This window comes from Myotis nattereri (assembly GCF_964212035.1).
Source record: "Myotis nattereri genome assembly, chromosome: 15".
Lineage (NCBI taxonomy): Eukaryota > Metazoa > Chordata > Mammalia > Chiroptera > Vespertilionidae > Myotis > Myotis nattereri.
This window is the reverse complement of record NC_138090.1, coordinates 45,650,621-45,663,901: the sequence shown is the minus strand read 5'-3', so window position 1 is coordinate 45,663,901 and position 13,281 is coordinate 45,650,621. Positions and strand designations below refer to the sequence as shown.

General features: G+C 57.5%; 2 protein-coding genes and 1 long non-coding RNA gene across 4 annotated transcripts; all 3 read right to left on the bottom strand.

Moving 5' to 3' along the window:
• Nucleotides 1-139: 139 nt before the first annotated feature.
• APOC2 (apolipoprotein C2) lies at nt 140-2,469 on the bottom strand. Of its 2 annotated transcripts, none has more exons than XM_081108236.1 (4): nt 2,431-2,469; nt 1,078-1,153; nt 757-916; nt 140-344 (listed from the first exon to the last, which is right to left on the bottom strand). In XM_081108236.1, the coding sequence occupies exons 2-4, from the start codon at nt 1,130-1,132 to the stop codon at nt 254-256; spliced, it is 306 nt and encodes a 101-aa protein (XP_080964362.1). In that variant the 5' UTR covers nt 1,133-1,153; nt 2,431-2,469; the 3' UTR covers nt 140-253. The 2 variants fall into 2 exon arrangements, with proteins under 2 accessions (XP_080964362.1, XP_080964361.1); XM_081108235.1 differs by lacking the exon at nt 2,431-2,469 and adding an exon at nt 2,091-2,175.
• Nucleotides 2,470-2,730: 261 nt separating this feature from the next.
• Nucleotides 2,731-4,836, bottom strand: APOC4 (apolipoprotein C4; the record flags this gene model as incomplete). Its single annotated transcript, XM_081107335.1, has 3 exons — nt 2,731-2,896; nt 3,592-3,742; nt 4,761-4,836. The coding sequence occupies 3 exons, from the start codon at nt 4,834-4,836 to the stop codon at nt 2,731-2,733; spliced, it is 393 nt and encodes a 130-aa protein (XP_080963461.1).
• Nucleotides 4,837-8,404: 3,568 nt separating this feature from the next.
• On the bottom strand, nt 8,405-10,094 carry LOC308530999. Its single transcript, XR_013996883.1, has 3 exons — nt 10,015-10,094; nt 9,529-9,643; nt 8,405-8,530 (listed from the first exon to the last, which is right to left on the bottom strand). It is a non-coding gene; the product is annotated as an uncharacterized lncRNA (long non-coding RNA).
• Between the last annotated feature and the right edge of the window lie 3,187 nt (nt 10,095-13,281).

The following is a 13,281-nucleotide window of genomic DNA, read 5'->3' as shown; positions in this document are numbered from 1 at the left end:
TCTGTATCACAGGCACTCCGTAAGTGTTGGCTGCACTGAAAGAGTCCCTTCATCTTGGTCCCTGAGGTCTCAGAAAAGCAACCACATCAAAGAGAATACACTTGGCTTTTTTCTTTTTATTGATAAGAAATCAGGCGAAAGTTGAGAGCAGGATGCTGAGAGCTGCTAGGAAGTGGGAGGGTGGGGGTGGTCAGGGAGCAGAGGGGTTGCTGGGTTCTGGAGGATGCCCTCTCCTGCGATTGGGGCCCAGCTGTTACTCTTCTCCCTTCAGCATATACAAGACCTGGTCAGTAAAAATCCCTGCATAAGTGGTCACAGCTGCCGTGCTTTCGCTGTACACGTCCCTGTGGAGAAAGGAGAGAGAGCCTAAGAAGGGATGGGGCTGGGGGCTGGACTCCTGGGTCTGAGGGAGGAGGGGCTGGGGGCCTGGACTCCTGGGTCTGAGGGAGGAGGGGCTCCTGGGTCTGAGGGAGGAGGGGCTGGGGGCCTGGACTCCTGGGTCTGAGGGAGGAGGGGCTGGGGGCCAGAATCACATGTCCTTCAGGTAAAGGTGGCTGCAACCCAAGCTCCTGGAATCCTAGGTAGGACAGGGCTGGGTTCTCAGACTCTCAGGTTCTGATGGGGTTGGGGGGTGGGGACTGAGATACTTGGGCTTTGAAAGAGCCTAGGTTTGAACTAGACCCCTGAGTCTGAGGGAGGAGGGGCCGGGGCTGGGACTCCTGGTGTCTGGGCAGGGGGGACGGGGGGGAGGGGTACCTGATCTTCTTATCCATGGAGGGCAGGTAGGTCTTCCTGTACAGGTCCTGGGCGGCAGTTTTGGCTGTATCCCAGTAACCAAGAAGTGATTCCTGCATCTGGGAGAACAGCGTGGCGCTGGCGGCCTCATCTTGCCAGGGCGTAGGGGCCCCCTGGACCTCTGCAGGGGAGAATGGGTTAGGAGAGCTGATGGGCCTGCAGCAGAAGGGAGTGGGCAGGGAAGGGGGGGCCAGGGCCAAGGCCAGACTAGAACTGTGATGGGAAGATGCTTAGGGCACATCCCCCTCCCGCAGACCCGCCTCCCCTGCCAACCACACTCACCAAATCCCAATACCAGGAGGATGAGAAACAGAGCCAGGAGGTATCGGGTGCCCATGGCGTCAGGAGTGCTGGAACGCTGAGGAGAGGGTGGGGCAGGCCACTGGAGGCAATCTATTCCTGGGGTCCCCGCCCTCAAAGGGGAGCTGAGCGCCCTCTCCCTCCCCCCCCCCCTTCACACCCAAGTCAAGCTCCTCATGGGTTGGCTTGCGTCTCCCTGTCTAACATCCTGTGACTCTACTCCTGATTTTAACAGCGTAATTCTCACACCCATTCATTCACTCAAGAAGCATTTCTTGAGCATCTATCCCGTGTCAGGCACAGCTCCGGACCTGGCCGTGAGCACAGCCAGGGCCAGCCCTTAGGAAGCGGACAGGAGAGAGAATGCAATGAGCAGGTATCAAATGAGGAAATACCGTGTGTTCCCTGGAGACACCTGCTCTGGGGGGAAGGCTGCGCTGGAGCCTGGGGACGCCTCCGCTGACGCAGCCTGCAGGGCCTTGGGCCGCGGCTCAGCTAAGGACCACCGTTTGGCTGAGCTTTGTCTGCCACCCTGTTCTCCCCCTTCGCTCCCTCCGCCTGTGTCGCTGTGAAGAGGTGGAGAGCTGGCCCAGGAGGGGTGCCCGCCTGGACCAAGGTCCACAATCCTAAATTCCGTGTTTCTAACCCAGGAATCTAACACCCTGACTTTATTTTTTTGGTTAATCCTCACCGGTGGACATTTTTCCATTGATTTTTAGAGAGAATGGAAGGGAGGGGGCGAGACACAGAGAGAGAGAAACATCGATGTGAGAGAGACACATCGATGGGTTGCCTCCTGCATGCGCCCCGACCAGGGCCAGGGCTCCAGCCTGCAACCGGGGTACGTGCCCTTGACTGGAATCGAACCCGGGACCCTTCAGCCGGAGGACGGACGCTCTATCCAGTGAGCCAAACCGGTAGGGCCCTCCTGACGTTTGAACAAATCTTTGCTCCCTCCCCGCCGACCACCTCCCCCATCTCGGTCCCTCTCTTACCAGATTCTGGCGGGAGGTCCTCACCAGCCCAGCTCCCAAGGGCAGAGAAAGGCTTTATAGCTCCTGGGATCCACCTCCCCTCCACCGGGCTGCCTAGGCCAAAGTCCAGGCCAACAGAGCCACCGAGGGGGTGGGGTCGGGCCACAAGGGCAGCCACATCCCCTGAGGTCAAGCCCCCCTCTGAAAATTCTACCCCTGAGAGTGACAGGCCGCGTGGGGGCTGTGGAGGGGTTGGGGGCCTTGGGCGCCCCCCCCAGGAGTGGGATCTGGGGTCTTCATCGCGTGGGACGTGGAGGCAGAGCTCTGAATGAGGGGTGTCTGTGGGGACCTGCGAACCCACCTCCTCTCCAGCTTCCACCCTACACCCCAAACGGAGGAGCCGGAAGTCTCCACCCCACACAAGCCCGAAGCGAAGGGGGTCTGAGGACTGAAGGTGGGCACCCCCCTGACTCCTTCCCCTAGGCCACTCCCCTCCCGCCCCCGCGCATGCACTGACTACCCCTCCCTTTTGGGGGGGTCACTTCCTCATTAACTGCGGGGGCGGGGGGTGCTTGGAGTGGGCTCATCTCTGGCCTCATGGAGAACAGACTGGGACAGGGACACAGACAAGAATGTCTTTATTGTGGAGGCTGTGAACGCTTTAACCCCGGTCCCTCTCCCCACAGAGAAGCTGGGGGCACAGGCTGTGGGCCTTGTTCAGGAGGTTGTCCTTGGAGCTCCGGAGCCAGGCCTGGGCGCGGGGACCCAGGTCCTTTAGGTGGTCCTCATAGTAGGTCTGCACAAAGCCCTGGACGGCTGGGGGGACCCTGTGGGAGAGGGGATGTCACAGTTGAGACCCCAGCTACCCCCAACACGTTACCTCATCCACCACCTCCTCCCTCACACCCAGGGGTCCAGCCCCCAGCCCCTTCCTCCCTCAGACCCAGGAGTCCAGGCCCCCAGCCCCTCCTCCCTCACACCCATGGGTCCAGGCCCCCAGCCCCTCCTCCCTCAGACCCAGGGGTCCAGGCCCCCAGCCCCTCCTCCCTCAGACCCAGGAGTCCAGGCCCCCAGCCCCTCCTCCCTCAGACCCAGGAGTCCAGCCCCCAGCCCCTCCTCCCTCAGACCTAGGGGTCCAGGCCCCCTCCTCCATCAGACCCAGGAGTCCAGGCCCCTCCTCCATCAGACCCAGGAGTCCAGGCCCCCAGCCCCTCCTCCCTCAGACCCAGGGGTCCAGGCTCCCAGCCCTCCTCCCTCAGACCCAGGAGTCCAGGCCCCCAGCCCCTCCTCCCTCAGACCCAGGAGTCCAGGCCCCCAGCCCTCCGCCCTCAGACCCAGGGGTCCAGACCTCCAGCCCCTCCTCCCTCACACCCATGGGTCCAGGCCCCCAGCCCCTCCTCCCTCAGACCCAGGGGTCCAGACCTCCAGCCCCTCCTCCCTCACACCCATGGGTCCAGGCCCCCAGCCCCTCCTCCCTCACACCCATGGGTCCAGGCCCCCAGCCCCTCTTGTGTTAACTCACTTGAACCACTGCCACGTGTCTCTGGTCTTTGTCACCAGCGGCCCCACCAGCCCCTTCACCTTCTCGCGCACCAGGTTCCAGGATCTACTTGCCAGGCCGGGCGGGCGGGTCGGGGGGCTCGGGGTGCCTGCATGCACTCCTCGCTGGCATTCTGGGGGTGACAGGGGCGCCTTGGGTAGGCTGGGATCCCAGAACCCTGCTCCCTCCCTGCCCACCGTCTGTGTCACTCCTGGTGGCCCAGGGGCAGCCCTTCGCCAGGTCTGCTGGCCTTCACCCCCTTATATGTCCCGCTCTCTCGCCGCTGCCCTCCTTCAGCCATTGGTCACCTCCCTTCCCCCCCTGTGCCCGCGGCCCCTCCTGTCACCCCTCTGTCTGCCTGTGGTGCTCCCCTTCGCCGTCCCCCCACCTCTCCGACCCCGGTGTCTGTCCTGGTGCCTCCTTCACCTCGGCTCTTGCTGCCCCTCCGTTCTCCCGTGACCCCCACACCGAACTCCCTCCAGGGCACAGGATGCCGGAGCCCCGGGGACGGAGCCGGCAGGGCTGTGCTGTCCTGGTGGGCGCTGCCCTCCCTGGCCCCCGGCAAAGCCTCACCCACAGAGCAGCCGCCACACAGCTGCACGTGGACACGCGTGTACAGAGGCACCCATGTGACGGGCCGTGTGCCCTCGGCCAGTGACTGACCCTCTTCCAGACTCAGTTTCCCTTTCTGTGGCATGGGCTGATGACAGGACCCACCTCACGGGTTACCGTGGGATTCAGAACGAACTCGTGTCAGGCACTCGCACCGGTGCCTTGCACTCTGAGGCGCTGTATACGTGTTAAAACGGTACGTGCACCAGGTGGACTCGCTCCGGTGCTCACACACGCCCTCACACGTGGACACACTCAACGCTTTTGCATGAAGACCCCACAAAGGCACACTTGCGCATAGGCATACACACGCATGCTCACAGAGACGCACACGTTCACCAGGACTGCACATTCATGCTTACACACACATGCATGACCCCTGGCATGTGTTCCAACCCCACACACACACTTCACACACAACTGCCGCTGACACACACTCGCCAAGAGCACGCATGTCTACAAACTGCACTGCACGTCACAGTCACACTCATCCCCCGCCGCTGCGGGGTCCCCACGGCCCCCCCCCCACAACTTCTCACCCACAACACAGGCCAGGACCACAGCGCAGAGGCCGAGGGCGGCTAGGGCCCGGGGCCTGAGTCCAGGGAGCAGCATTTCTGGGGGCTCTGTCTCTCTGTGCTCAGCGATCCGGGCTGGGGGAGGGGAGGCTGCACCGCGCACAGCCCTCCCCCGGCCTCCCACGCCCCTTGGCAGGGACTTCAGAGAGAGGGACCTTCATGGCCCCTACATGGCCGTGACAATCAGAGGCTACGCCCGCCCCCGCTGGCCTCCCTCCGGCCTGCCTTCCCAGCTCCTGGCAAGAGAGGGGAAGGCAGAACATTCGTTGGCCTCTGGTGCTGAACCAGGTTCAAACCCTGGCTCCACCCCATGTGACTTCATGGGCCAGTCACCAGTTCTGGCCTCAGTTTCCTGCTCTGTAAAATGGGCCCACAATCCATGCTTCAGGCAAGACATTAACTCAAGGAGATGATACAAGGAAAGGTGCTAACACAGAGCCTGGCCATGAATGTGGTCATAGATCATAGCTGTGTACGATTATTTCTTTCTTCTCCGACATCTCTTGGCTATAGGGCCAGACACACCCTCACCACGTGGCCTGGGCAAATACATCCCCTTCTCTGGGCCTCTGTTCTCATCTGTAACATGGGGTGGTAATAAGCACCTGCCATGCAGAGTCCGTGTGAAGGCTGGGTGCGGCCCGGGAGGGAAGGCTCCAGACGCGTGCAGTAGGAGGTTGTCGGCGTCAGGTTGGTGCCCAACGCTAGACAGAAAGAAAATGAGCCTATTTTGCCCTGGCCGGGTAGCTCAGTTGATTAGCGCGTCATACTGAAACTCCAAGGTTGTGGGTTCGATCCCAGGTCAGGGCACATACAAGAATCAACCAATGAATATAAATAAGTGGAACAACATATTGATGTTTCTCTCTCTCTCTCTCAAAACAAAGACAACATAAAACAGGAAATTATTTTATTTTTTCAAAATCTTTATTGTTGAAAGTATTACATATGCCCCCCTCCCCATTGACCCCTCTAGCCCGCCCCCATCCTCTACCCCAGGCCTTCACCACCCTATTGTCTGTGTCGATGGATTTTATATATATATATATCTATATCTATATCTATCTATATCTATCTATATCTATCTATATCTATCTATCTATCTATCTATATATTATTTTTAAAAAGAAGTCCTCGGTCTAGGGTTGCCTGCTAAAAATGATCTGTTGTTTATCTGAAATTCAGGTCTCACGGGGCGTCCTGTATTTGTAGGAGGAAATCTGGCAACCCCAGCTGGGGCCCAGCCTGAACACCCGCACAGGGGGTCATGGACCACCCACCCAGGGAGACTGTTCACGCACAGCGCCGAGGGCCGTGCCAGGTACGCCGCAGAGATGCTGGGGCCCTGTCAGCTGTTGTTTACGAAGCTTGTGTTTCCCAGAGCACCAGGCGCTTGGGCAGGGCTTTAGCGCATTCACTCGCTGACGTAGCTCACAGCGGCCCTAGGAAGTGGGCCTCTGTATCATTCCCATTTCGCAGATGGGGAAACGGAGGCTGCCGGGGTGGGAGTGCGGGGAAGGCCACTTACCCACGCACAGCTCCTCACCCCGACACCTCAGGCTACCTCGCCAAGCCAGAGCGCCCGCTGCCCCACCTCCCCGCCTGAACCCCAGAGGCCAAGAGGGCGGTCGCTGACCCCTGCCCCAGCTCCAAGGTCGGCTGGACTGTTTGCTATTTGCTTCTTGCAATGTTTGCCCACCTCGGGGCCAGGAACAGGCTGAACGTCGTTCAGGGTGGACCTCAGAGGCAGCTCGAAAGCAACCGGGCAGGAGGGGGGCGTGTTGGGGGCAGAGAGGTCCTGAGGAAGGTGTGGGGGTGTGATTTGCAAGCGGTCGGCAGGCCTGCAGACCCCAGTGTGTGTGTCGGCCCCAAGTTTGAGGCTCTATTCCAAAGCAGTGAGCCCTGGCCCGTGTGGCTCAGTTGGTTGGTGTGTTGACCCCATGTCCCCATGCACCAAAAGGTTGCAGGTTCGATCCTCTGTCAGGGTATGTATGGGAGGCAACAGATTGATATTTCTCTCCCACATCTCTCTCTCTCTCTCTCTCTTCTCTCCCTCTCTCTCTCTCTCTCTCTCTCTCTCTCTCTCTCTTTCTCTCTCTCTCTCCTCTCTCTCTTATCTCTCTCTAAGCTTGTCCTTGGGTGAGGATTTTTAAAAAAGAAGAAGAAACGAAATTGATTGGCTCTAAACTGCTAGAGAAATGGCCAAGTAAAAATTAGTACTTGTTCAATTAAAGGGGTACAAAATATACTCTTTTTAAAAAAAACATTTAAATTCTTTATTGTTTATTTTCCCCCCATTGACCGCTCCCCAGCCACCCCCACCCCCCGGCACATGCCCTCACTCTCTACTGTCCGTGTCCGTGGGTTAGGTCTATGTGCACACACACAGGTCCTTTGGTTGATCTCTTATCCCCTCCCCCCCTCCCCTGCCCTCCCTCTGAGGTTGGACGGTCTGCTCGATGCTTCTCTGGATTTGTTTTTGTTCATCAGTTTATGTTGTTCAGAATGTACTCAAACCCACTGGCCAACCATAACGCAATGCCTCACCTGGTTGTTATCTAATGAGGGATGAGGCAGGGTGACTCGGGGGAAGAGGGAGGGGGACTGAGGGAGAATGTGGCCCTGGGACCCCCCGCCCCCCCGGGCTGTGGCGGCGACTTTAACCAACTGTGTCTCACTGGGCTTCTTCCTCTGTACAACGGGGTCGGCGAGAGTCTACCTAGAGGGGTTTTGTAAAAATTTAATGCTTTGTGTGTTTGTTTTGTTTTTCCAGATTTAGCACATTTGTTTCACCAAATATTATTATTATTTATTTTTTTTAATTTTTTTATTGATTAAGTTATTACATATGTGTCCTTATCCCCACTCACCAAATATTATGGAGCCCCTGCACTATGCCCCGTCCTGGGGACATGGTGGTGACGAACAGCCTTGGCCCTGTCCTCCGGGGGCTCACAGTCCAGTGGGGGAGACGGCCATCACCAGACGGTGACAACCAGACTGGGCAGGGTGGGGATATAGGGGTTTGACTCAGCCAAGGGGTGAAGGAGGACTTCCTGGAGGAGGGGACATCAACCCCGAGACTTGGAGGGTGGAGATGGGGTGGGTCTCTTTCAGGGCCCTAGCCCAGGTCCTAACCTTGCTCTCTTCCAGGCCCCCCTTCATTACCCATGGAAAGTGTAATAAACACCTACTGTGTGCATGGGGACGACCCACCCCAGGTCCTTATCTTGGGCAGCCCACCCGGGAAGAGCTGTATGCCCCAGGCTGGGGTGCTGTCCAGGTCTCCACTTCCTGGCTGTGTGACCTTGCACAAGGGACTTCACCTCTCGGGACTTCAGAGTCCTCCTGGGAGCCACAGGGCCCAGCTCCCAAGGTTCGTGTGCAGATTCTCTTGAGATCACAAAGTCCCAAGCCCTCGGCACAGGGAATGTGCCATATATTTCAGTTCTCTTTTTCAAAGGTGCAACCCCCACCCTGCCCCAAAGCCCTGCCCCAGAGGAAAGAAACACTCAGATTTCTCTATAGGATTTTTATTGGTGGTGGTGGTGGGAGGGAATGTGGGGCATAATGGAGGAAGTCCTCCGCATAGGAGGCCGGGGTGCGGGGGAAATGTTAGAGCCCCCTCCAGGGGCGCAGCCACAGAAGAAAGGGGCAGCCCTCCTGGTGTTCAGGATAATCTCTTTTTTATTGACTCCTTTGCTTCACTGAATACACCCGAAATCCGTGTCCTGTAGGGAGAGACGGGGTGGGGTGGGGGATGGAGGAGGGTGGGAGAGGGGGAGTGTCACTGTGTCTTGCCTCTCCTGAGATGCCCAAATCCCGCCGAGGGGTCCCCCGCCCCAGCCCCTGTGGGATGAGGAAGAGCCCTGGGCTGAGTGGCCCAATTTCTGTGCCTCAGTTTCCCAGATGCACCAGAGCTCCTTAAAGTCAGAACACTTTGCCGTGGCCTGGCTTTCACGGCCTGCCATCTCTTGATTCTTGTATGTGTCCTGACCCGGGACCGAACCCCCAACCGTGGCGTACCCGGGGGACGTTCTACCAACTGAGCTACCCAACCAGGGCTAGACCTCAATTTAAAGTGTTATCTCTTCAGAAAAGACCCCGTCACCAAGTCTGCAAAATCCCCTCCCCAGTCCTTGATTGTTTACACACCCGGCTTATGTCTCAATGCTCGGCTTTGTCTGCGCGGATTCTGGGAATTCACTGGTTTCCTTCGTTCTCCAACCCTCACCCTGCCCCCAGAAGGTCAGAGCTCTGTGGGCTGGGACGCTATTATTCCCCCCACTGGACGAGTTCCTGGCACTCAGCAGATGCTCAATGAATATTTGCTCATGAATAAATGATTCTCACCAAAAGGAGCAATCCTGGTTCAACGCTGTGTTGAGCATTTACAATGTGCCAGACGCTATGCAAGGGTCCCCTCAGAACCAGCCATTTTGCAGATGAGGAAACTGGGGCTCATGCTCACACAGGGAGTAGCGCGTCGTTGCCAGCCTATGGACCCAGATCTGTCCAACCCCCAAGCTTGGATCCTTCACCGCCACCCAGCACCATCTCTCCAGTGTGGCTGGGTGGGAGAGTCAGGGAGCCCGTCCCCCAAGTCTGAGCACCCTGAGATCCAGCTGTGTGACCACAGGGATTTTGTCGGTTTTCTCAGTCTGTTAATTCATACTCCCCTTCCCTCCGCCCTTCCCCCGTCCTCCCACGCCCTGGGGAGGGTCCTAACCAGGTTTCAGACTTTTTGACTGTGTCAATGACTTTCTGGACCGCGCCCTTCAAGTTGTCCCAAGGTTTCTGCAGGTTGCCCAGGATGCCTGACTCGGCCTGGGCCGGAGCTGGGCCTGCCCAGAAGAGAAGCAGGAGAGCAACAACTTCAGTACTGGGCGCCCTTCGGATGAGCTTCCCGGGGTGGAAAAGGAGACCCTTGGATGTGGTTCTTGGGGATCATGGTGTTAGGATGGGAGGGGAGGGTCCTGGAGGGACCAGGTGGTGTTCAAGCTGCGGAGTATTGCCGCCTGCTGAGAGGACCCCCCCCACCCCAGAACCCACCTGGCCGGGTGGTAGTGGGGGTGACCAGTGGGCAATAGGGGAACCAGGGCCCAGGAGGGGCCCCCAAGCTCTCAAGGGTCCTGTACGCCTGGATCCCAGGCCCAGGGCAGCTTCATGCTCCCCAATCCCGAGCCCCAGATTCTCCCATTCCACCCACTTTTACCTTCCAAAACCATCAACAGAGCCACTGCCAAGACCGAGAGCGACAGCATGAGCTTCATGGCTGGGCCGGAGGGCACTCTGGAGGGAGAGGCGGGGTGGGGTGATCCGTGGCGCCCCTCCCCCTCGCCCGAGGTTCCCCCAAACCTTTTGCTTGTGCTCTTGGTGTGTGGAGGGCCCCTCTGGGGCACCGAGCACCAACCTGAATCAGTTGCTGGACAGCAGGGGTAGCAGGTCGCAGGCTGGCCTGGCCTTTATGGTCCCGGGAGAGGGCGGGGCAGGTCCCCTCCCCCTGCGCCTCCCCTGGTGCCTGCCTCTCTGTGCCAAACACCTTTCCCTCTTACATCCCGGGCTGGTGGGGATGGGCGCCAGGTGGGACACAGGCAAGTCCCTTGGCCCGAAGCCTCCCGCTGTTCATTACCTTTCCCTCCAAATCTCCCTGAGTGTGGGGGGCCTCCGCGGGCTTCCTGCCCCTCCCCTCCTGCTTCACACAGTCTCCCAGCATCCGGGGGTCTCTCAGGAACGGTTACTTAGTCACCCCATTCCCATGGTGCCCCAGGCCACCTCTCCCATCCCCTCCCTCTTCTTAGCCTCTTTAGCTCTAACAACTTTTTATTTTTTTTATTTTTTTATTTTATTTTATTTTTTTAAATATATTTTATTGATTTTTTACAGAGAGGAAAGGGGAGAGATAGAGAGTTAGAAACATTGATGAGAGAGAAACATCGACCAGCTGCCTCCTGTACTTCTCCTGCTGGGGATGTGCCCGCAACCAAGGTACATGCCCTTGACCGGAATCGAACCTGGGACCTTTCAGTCCGCAGGCCGACGCTCTATCCACTGAGCCAAACCGGTTTGGCAACTTTTTAAAAAATATATATTTTATTGATTTTAGAGAGGAAAGGAGAGGGAGAAAGAGATAGAAACATCAATGGTAAGAGAGAATCACCGATTGGCTGCCTCCTGCATGCCCCCTACTGGGGATCAAGCCTGCAACCCAGGCATGTGCCCTTGGCTAGAATCGAACCCGGGACCCTTCAATCCGCAGGCCGACGCTCTATCCATTGAGCCAAACCAGCTAGGGCTCTAACAACTCTTGCTCTATGTCTGTGGGGTCCAACCATGCCCCCTCCATTCACACTAGCCTGGTGGTTCCCATGCCCCACCTAAGCATCGCTAAAATCCTGATTGCCCCCCCAACATGACATATAATTCTCATTATTCAAAAAGTGAGCTCCTATTTACGTGGAGGAAGCCTAAAAGGCCAGTAACTTGGTCTAAACAAGCTTCCAAAGAACATGGCATCCATGAAAGAGAAAAATAAAAGAACGAAAGGACAGTTGAAGGACTGAGGAAGAACTCACTAAGAAATTGTTTTAAATAATAATAATAATATGAAGGGAGATGAAAAAATAGCAAATAAAGTTTCAAAACATACAATAGAGAACTGAAATGCATAAATATGTCACAATACATATTTATATGAGGCCCCTAGAACCGTAAGAAATGCAAAACATTCACTGTTAATAACTCATTCTCGAATTGCCCCCTTAAAAATCAAATTGCCCCCCTGTGGGGCCTGTGCCCCACGTTGGGAACCACTGCTCTAGCCCTTCAAGCTTCGCATCTGACATATTTCAGGCCTCCCCGGGGTCTTTTTTTTTATTTTTATTGATTTCAGAGAGTAAGGGAGAGGGAGAGGGAGAGAGAAATATCAATGATGAGAGAGAATCATGGACTGGCTGCCTCCTGCACGTCCCACACTGGGGATCGAGCCCACAACCCAGGCATGTGCCCTTGACCGGAATCGAACCCGGGACCCTTCAGCCCGCAGGCTGACGCTCTGTCCACTGAGCCAAACTGGCTAGGGCCTCCCTGGGGTCTTAACTTCACAGTCCCCAACCCCCCTTTGGGGGCAGGGTCTTTTCAGCCTGTCTAAACCACCACACAGCCCCCTCTGCAAGGCTCCCAGGGCCCCCATCATCCCGCCAGGCGCCACGCCCTTGCATTGCCACACCACCTCCAGGCCTCCAGGGGCCCCTGGAAACACTCCACTGTTCTTCTTCAGCCTCACAGGCCCCTCCTGGCACCAAGCCCCGCCGTCTCTCCCCCCTCCTCCCCCCCAGCTCTACATCTGTCCCCCAGGGCTGAAGTCCAGTGCTTCTTCCCTTCTTCTCAGCTGCCTCTGACCGTCAGTGACCCCTGGCAGCTCAGGGGAGGGTGGCCCCGGGCCCCAGACTCTAGGTTGGCTGGCCTTGTGCCCCCACAACCACGTGTCAGCCTGGGGGTGAGGGGGCTGGTTGTGAAAGGGACACAGAGACCGGATCCTGGCAAGATTGCAACACCCCTCCGGCCAGCTCAGCAGCTTCCAGCCTCTGTCAGCCCCGAGCCGAGCTGTCTTCCCAGGCACCCGCTTTCCTCGTGAGCCAGCGTTCCCCAGACACCCACCCAAAGGCCTGCTCCCTCCGTGTCCGGCCCCACGAGAGTAGATCAACTTTGCATGTTCAGTCTCATCCTCACCTCAACAATAGGGACATTCGGTTAGAGGTGGGGAAACGGAGGACCAGCCAAGAACATTCAAAGACGCAGTGAGGGGCAAATGTGGGGGTGCTCGTCTCCCCCCTTCCCGACTCCAGGCTCTCTCTCCAGATCCCTGCTGGGGTCAGCCTCTGCCCACAGTGCCCATAGCACCCCCTGCCAGCCTTGTTCCCCGAAGCTCCTTCCCAGCCCTTGTCCCACCTCTTTTTTAAAAAATATATTTTATTGATTTTTTACAGAGAGGAAGGGAGAGAGATAGTTAGAAACATCGATGAGAGAGAAACATCGATCAGCTGCCTCCTGCACATCTCCCACTGAGGATGTGCCCGCAACCCAGGTACATGCCCCTGACCGGAATTGAACCCGGGACCTTTCAGTCCGCAGGCCGATGCTCTATCCACTGAGCCAAACCGGCTAGGGCTGTTTTTATGGATCTTAAAGAGAGAGGAAGGGAGAGGGATAGAGACAGAAATATACTGGCCGCCCCCCACCAGCGATGGAGCCCGCCCTGATCAGGAACTGATTCACGACCTCTCGGTTCCTGGGTGGACACTCACTGAACCACACCAGCTGGGCTCTCGCACCTCTTAGAGCTGCCTGGGGCTGCAGTGAGTCGGGACCTCTCCCTGCTCAGGTGTCTTCATGCATGAGAACTCAGAATTGGTCTCCGCAGATGGGAGACTGATGTGTCCTCCCTCACTGCCATCTGGGGAAACTGAGGCTCTGGGAGGGT

Bases quoted from the DNA above. Each gene is read 5' to 3' on its own strand.
- APOC2 (XM_081108236.1), bottom strand. From the start codon at position 1,132: ATGGGCACCCGATACCTCCTGGCTCTGTTTCTCATCCTCCTGGTATTG. The intron at 917-1,077 runs GTGAGTGTGGTT...TCTCCCCTGCAG, and splicing joins CCTCCTGGTATTGGGATTTG to AGGTCCAGGGGGCCCCTACG. The intron at 345-756 runs GTACCCCTCCCC...CTTTCTCCACAG, and splicing joins TCCATGGATAAGAAGATCAG to GGACGTGTACAGCGAAAGCA.